The sequence below is a fragment of the Triticum aestivum genome, chromosome 5B, assembly GCF_018294505.1.
Source record: "Triticum aestivum cultivar Chinese Spring chromosome 5B, IWGSC CS RefSeq v2.1, whole genome shotgun sequence".
Lineage (NCBI taxonomy): Eukaryota > Viridiplantae > Streptophyta > Magnoliopsida > Poales > Poaceae > Triticum > Triticum aestivum.
The window spans coordinates 260,037,634-260,044,532 of record NC_057807.1 but is presented as its reverse complement, the minus strand read 5'-3'; the positions used below and the strand labels follow the sequence as shown (position 1 = coordinate 260,044,532).

Genomic DNA, 6,899 nt, shown 5'->3' with positions numbered 1-6,899 from the left:
GGTGACAGGTCGCTCAGCCTGAATACAAGGCTAGGTGACTACTCAAGTAACAATCTAAGTCCGTGGGCACCCGCTCTTGCCCAAGATCGAGCTTCATCCATCCAAGACGCCACTAGCCATGCGGCGGATGGGGTCTCGCCTTCATCCATCCAAGACGCCACTAGCCATGCGGCGGATGGGGTCTCGCCGTCGAAGACGCATCGGTTGCGGTGGCGCCAAATAGACCAAGCCGTCAGGGTGGCTAGCATGACGATCCCTTTGTGATGACAGGCGGGTGAGTTGGAGACGCCCTCGGAGATTTTGGTTTCCCTATAACCAAACATGACCTAACCGGTGACCACTTTATTATGTTTAAATAATTATTTTGCACTTCTATTAAATACTCCCTCTGTAAACTTCTATAAGATCGATCTTATAGAAGTTTATAGAGGGAGTACCTGTATACTTCCTTGGTTGTGACTTCTTTCATTAATTTCTCAATATGTTTCCAATGGCAGTAATAATGACAAACAGAGGTCTTTCAGTAATTACAACATGAGCAATTCCAGCAAGCCAATGCATCATCTTAGGGTTATGACAAGCAAAGCATACATTGAAGATAACCTGCTTTCTTTTTCGCAAATAACATTCATACATTTTTCACAACGAGCTGATCAACAGACTGCCGATGATGCTAACCTCCTCAAATATACACTATCACGATATTCACGGCTACAGCACTCTTTCTTCTTTTCTAGAAGAAATACCTGAATACTTCTGAGCTATGACTCTGCATGTTTTTCCTCTACTTACTGGGTGGTCACGCTCTTCGCCAGATTCCTTGGTTGGTCAACATCGAATCCACGAAGAACGGTAAGATGGTATGCGAGCAACTGAAGCAGAGATAACAAAACATTATTCAGTGGGCAAAACTGTAGTAAGAAATCGAATTTGAAATTTGAGAGAAACAAGAAAGCTGGGGCTAACCTGTAATGGTATTACGTTAATCACTGGCTGGAGACAGTCCGCAACCTTTGGAACTTCAATCACTCTACAAGATCCGCCGGGATTGACAGCAGAGGCATCTCCCTTTGAGCACATTATGATCAGACGCCCCTTGCGAGAAAGGAGCTGCTGAATCACTGACTGCTGCTTGCTGCAAAAGGATAACAACAGTATTAGGCGTTTCCCGTTTTGAAACAAAAATTGATCAAGAAGCTCTGTTCAAATCGATTACCTGAAGCATGTGTCGCGTGTTGCAATGACGATGATGGGAAGGTTTTCATCCACTAGGGCTAACGGCCCGTGCTTCATCTCCCCAGCAAACATGCCTTCACTATGCATCAGCGCAACCTCCTTAACTTTGAGAGCACCCTCTAAGGCAGTGGCATAGTTATAGCCTCTTCCAAACACGAGGAGTGATTCCGAGTCAATCAATGAAGAGGCAAGTTCCTTCATTTCAGAGTCGAGTTTCAGAACTTGACTGGCATTGCCTGCATGGTGATATTGCATACGTTTGAAAACGTCAACAGAAAATAGCACTTCCATTGAGTGCATGGTACATGGTTGATTCAAGTAAAAACATACTTGGAAGACTGAAAAGCCCACTGATGATAGCTTCCCTTCTAGCTTGAGTGGATATTTGGTCAGATCCAATAGCCAAGGCCATCATTGCCATGACTACAATTTGGCTCGTGTATGCCTGCACAATTTTCAAAGACTGTTTGGGAACAAGATGCCAAAAAACTGAAAACTACTGCAAGAGGAGAATGCACAAAAGCATACCTTAGTGCTAGCAACACCAATCTCACAACCAGCGTTGATGTGAATTCCGCAATGTGTTCTTCTTGAGAGTGTGCTTCCAACAGTATTTGTTATGCCAACACAAAGTGCTCCATTTTCCAGTGCATAATCAAGAGCAAGAAGGGTATCTGCTGTCTCCCCTGACTGGCTAACAAAAACAGCAGTGTCCTCTCTGTAGATGGGACCTTGTCTGTCCAGCAAGTCACTTGCAACCTCCATTGTCACAGGAATACCTAATGCAAAAGTAATGCAAGGGATAGAAAGACATGTTAAAAGGTCACTACCTAAATAGGCATTGCATTAGTGTTTTCATTTCTAAAGCTTCCACATAAGGACGATGCAGCAGACAAACTGAACTGACTCACCTGTTAGTTCTTCCACAAAAGTTCTCGCAGCTAACGCAGCATTATAACTAGTACCACAGCCAATAAAGACTACTCTTCTACTGCGTCTAATTGTTTTGAGGTGTTCCTTCAGTCCCCCCAAAAGAACTGCACCATCCTTTAGTCTACCCCTCATCGTTGTCGTCAGTGAATGTGGTTGTTCATGGATTTCTTTTTGCATGAAGTGGTCATAGTTTCCTTTCTTTATTTGCTCCACTTCCATCTCAAGAACAGATAATGCTCGTTGCACAGATGCTGGCTTCTCTTTGTCATGGTCAAACTTAAGGATAGACACACTGCCATCCTGCAATATGTAAATTGTTAGAACATGATAGAGTGCAAGCTTCATGAAAGAAACAAAATGCGGCTGATAGTACGCCTTCGGCTTTTAGTTTGGAATCACCGAAAAAGGAGGGTCAACAATGACAAAGATTAAGGTAGTGAATCATTCTTCTTAGAGCATGGTAGCAGGCAAGCAAGAATAGTGCATATTTTCCAAAAGTATATTCCCAAAACCACGCTGATCAAGAGAACAGCATTTGTAACAAAAAGGAGGGAAAAGAACAATTATGGGATGCATGCTAACAAGAGAACACTTGAGCTGTACCTTGATATGAACGATTTCATTATCTTCAATAGCTAAATAGTTCTTGGTATGCTCCACTATAGCACATAAATCACTGGAGAAGAATAGCTCTTTTGGCTTTCCGTTTGCTGTCAGTGCTTTGACATCATTGAATGATTTCCCGCTCTTTTGACCACTCAATTCCTGAGAACACAAGAGATAAGAGAGTCACAATTTGTACAACATAAAAGTTCAACTCAACAGAAGCAGAATTACAAGATCTATATGGTCACACTAATCAAAAAATGGAAAGCATAGCAACACAATAGTGATTGACAGAAAAAGGAAATTATTACCAAACTATAAAGGACAGACCAGTGCTAGAAGCTCCCACACCAGGTGGGGTCTGGGGAAGGATTATACAAGGCAAGCCTTATCCCTGCACAGTGCAATGCAGAGAGGCCGCGTCGAAAATTATTACCAAACTATCCTCACTATTAAACAGACAGACTTCTCCAAAAAGCATTAAAACTAATCTGCAGCCAGTATACTGTGTAGGGGTTAAGTGGAATGAAACACATGTCAGCTAGCCATGTAATTTACTACATCAAGTAGTTGATGTGTAACTTGTGAGTAGTCCCCTTCACGATAAAACACATACGACAAAAAGGCATATACCAATCATATATATGCAGAAGTAGAACTAATTATCCTGCTTCAAAGCTTTATGTTTTGTTAGGGGTAAAGCTTTGTGTTGTCGCTTTGCGGTTTTTCCGCATTTCATATTTTTGGAAGCAAGCGGCCACAAGCATGCAGAGATGACAAGGTATGTATTAACATGTTAGGGTCAGTAATACCGCGCACGTCAAAAGGCATGCGAAATTAGAAGAATAATTTCGTATAACTTGAAGAGCAAGAAAAAAAAATCTGAGCATACCATAAAAACTTGCACGGACATAATTAGAAGAAAAACTTCTTGAGGTGCACCAACCAAATAGCAAGAAAAGATACAAGGACTCTTTTGCTTACGTTGACACCAAGTATCAGTGTGCTGCCTCGTTTGCATGCGATCAGTTCATTGGGGTAGTGTGGACTTTTAAAAATAAGGGCGTAGGCACCTTCAAGCTGCCTCATGACTTCGTTAACAACTTGGCTAAATGTCACATCACCTGTGAAAACAATAAATTGTAAGAACAAAGAAGTCACCTTAAATAAAATTAACAGAGCACAGTATATCATGTGAGTTTCCACTATAGCGACAATATCACACCATAAAGCACATATATACCTTCTCCATCATGAGCCTTATCAAAAACAAACTTTGCTAGCTTAGGGATGACTTCTGTGTCGGTATCAGACTCAAAGGTGAACCCATGCCGAGTAAGTGTCTCTTTCAAAACCTGTATAGGTACATCACAAAGACCAAGTTAGAATAGAACAAAACAAATTCATTCCATCATGTTATCCATGCAATATAATTTGATGCCTCGCAAGGTTAATCATAATCATGCATACAAGTTTCAGATACTTGTGAGACTCAAATGTGTGATAAAAAAATTATCCTCTTGCAAATTATGATATTACGCATTGCAATATGGTTTAAACATTTAAAGAACCATTTAAACTGGAGTAACAGCACTTGAAATTCCAGTTACTAAATAATCGACTGAACTCATGAAGTATGGTTTAGTATGTTTTTTCTTTTGGAAATCCTTTTGCTGTTTAGCAGTAGTATATGAGATAAGGAGACAACCCATGTGGCGGACCAGGAGATTAAACTTATTATAGTCCTTCCCGCCCAAAAATAAATAAATTCTTATAGCCCACTAGCACAAGGTCATCCTAGTGGCAATAATGCACAATGCATGTGCATCTACAACTGTAAGGATAACTAGGATCAAAATCAAATAGTATACTTATACAACAAAAAAATCTGTATACTGCTGGGGAAAAAACCAGTAAACAAGATCATAAGAAAAGAGTAAGCAAACCTCATAGTTTGTGATGATGCCATTGTGCACGACCAAGAACTCATCACCAGCGCCGGAAGATTGCGGGTGGCTATTCCTCGGGGCTGGTACGCCATGGGTGGCCCACCTGGTGTGAGCAATTCCAGCATGCACATTGAATGCGGCATCCAAGTTCACATCCTTCTCATCAACCTCTGAAGAGCAAAACAGAAGTTGAGCAAGTCGTTAGATTCTGTGCTTGAAATTTGGGTAGCCAACCTGCCGTGCATCAGGATAAGCAGCAGAATTTGGAAGCGGGACTTGCATACAATAAAATTGGTCCAAAGCATGCGCCAAATTGCATCAATAACTGTCAGATGGCATAATAAATCTCAAAAGGCAAAATTTGACTTGATCCTAACGGGGTGAATTGTGTATAATCTGGAAAGATCCAGAATGTTGAGGCCTATGAGATCCCGAGTCAAAATGCGAAGGTGCTGACCGCAGAATTCCCCTCCCGAAGATCATCATCAAATCCAAAACTGAGTAGGGCAGAATCCGAATTGCGGAAGCTTTCGCCGCCTAAAAACCACGCCTCCTTTGACCGGAAGGAGCGCCTAGAAGGCGAACCGGGCTAGAGCATAACCAGAGACGGAAAAGCGGCACTCACCGGCGTAGACGGATCGCACGAGGTTCTCGATCTTGCCCTCCTGTCGGTATACGAGCGGGGGCGCCCCGGCGTAGGGAGCCGGCGCGGAGCCGGACGGAAGCGGCGCCGGCAGGTCCGCGTCGACCGCTATCCCGGAGGAGTCGTAGCCGCGGTACTCGAGCCGGCGGAGGCCGTTGAGGAGCACCTCGAGGACGTAGCGGCGCTCCCGCGAGACATTGTAGTTGAGGTAGGCGAAGATCCCGCACATCCTGCTGGTGGGGCTTCTGGAAGGTGGGTTGGAGAGGAGCGTCGGAGGTCGGAGGTGGAGACTCGGAGGGAGGAGTCGACCGAGACCGACCGAACTGGAGGAGGAAGGATGACGGAAAAGGCCGCGTATTTTGGGCGGAGGCTCCCCCTTTGAGCACGTTTTATATGTTTGGTGTGGGTTGCACTTGCACACACCTGCTGAGGAGGAGGAGGAGGAGGTCAGGTCAGCGGTTTAACTGAAATCAGGAGGGCGGAGGATGCCGACGGACGGACGGCCGGCCGGCGTGGGAGAGGAGACGATCACGATCCGGCTGTGGAGATTGAGGAGTGGGTCGCCTTCGCTTCTCTGGGATCCGGGGAGGAGAGCGTGATTTGGGTGAAGTGAGAGGACTTTAAGATTAGAGCCATGTGTGTATGTTTGACAAACACGTTGCAGAGCGTATTTTTTTCATCAATCAAGAAGAGAAAGAGAAAAAGCATGTTGCAACCATTTCAAACAAAGTTTTCTAAATAAAAATGGGGTCACCACTTAACTGAAAAAGAGTTCTGATTCAGTCGAATTGGCCCGAAACCCTCTTCCTTCTCCTGATTTCTTTCTCCTCCCAACGGATGATTTCTTCCTCCTCCGGACAAAAGCCCTGCCCCCATCCCTAACCCCCCAAATGATTTGTCGGCCCAACCGCCAACCCCTGCAACGCCCAATCGGCAACGCTCGAGCCGAAGCCTCTGGTGTGCCCCCCCCCCCCCCCCCCCCCCCACACACACTAGCCCTCTAAACCTCCACATACCAAATTTGTTGTCGGCTACCACGCACTCCCCGCTCATTGTCGGTCGAACTGCCAACCCCTGTAATGCCCAATCGGCAGCGCTCGAGCCGGAGCCTTTGGCGTGTTGCCGTCGCCCCCCCCCCCCCCCCCCCCCCAACTAGCCTCTAAACCTCCACATACCAAATTTGTTGTCCGCTACCACGCATTCCCCGCTCAGGCCAGTCAATCTATTGCCGCTCATCCATAGACGATGTTGCGAACAACCACGTCATTCCCGATTTTGGCGCGGTCCTGATGAGGCCTTGTCGAAGATGTTGCGGCCAGTGGCGTCGCCCCGATTCAGCCTCTCGCGACTATACCACATGATCAAATGGCACTATCATTTTTTCGGTTGCGTGTGAACTAGCAAATTTGTATAAAAATATAACATCTTCTTGATGTATTGGTCGATGTTGTTTATTATAACGCGGATCTTACATTAAGTAAGGTCTAGATGCACAAAGTCATGATTATCATGCAAGTTCTATTAGCCTCGTG

General features: G+C 44.9%; 1 protein-coding gene across 1 annotated transcript; it reads right to left on the bottom strand.

Annotated features, from left to right (window-relative positions):
- Nucleotides 1–463: 463 nt before the first annotated feature.
- On the bottom strand, nt 464–5,960 carry LOC123111267 (glutamine--fructose-6-phosphate aminotransferase [isomerizing] 2). Its single transcript, XM_044532027.1, has 11 exons — nt 5,350–5,960; nt 4,722–4,894; nt 4,019–4,130; nt 3,760–3,899; nt 2,773–2,934; nt 2,148–2,469; nt 1,765–2,015; nt 1,567–1,681; nt 1,217–1,472; nt 967–1,135; nt 464–872 (listed from the first exon to the last, which is right to left on the bottom strand). Exons 1-11 carry the CDS (start codon nt 5,594–5,596, stop codon nt 789–791), a joined length of 2,031 nt encoding a protein of 676 aa, XP_044387962.1. The 5' UTR covers nt 5,597–5,960; the 3' UTR covers nt 464–788.
- Nucleotides 5,961–6,899: the final 939 nt, after the last annotated feature.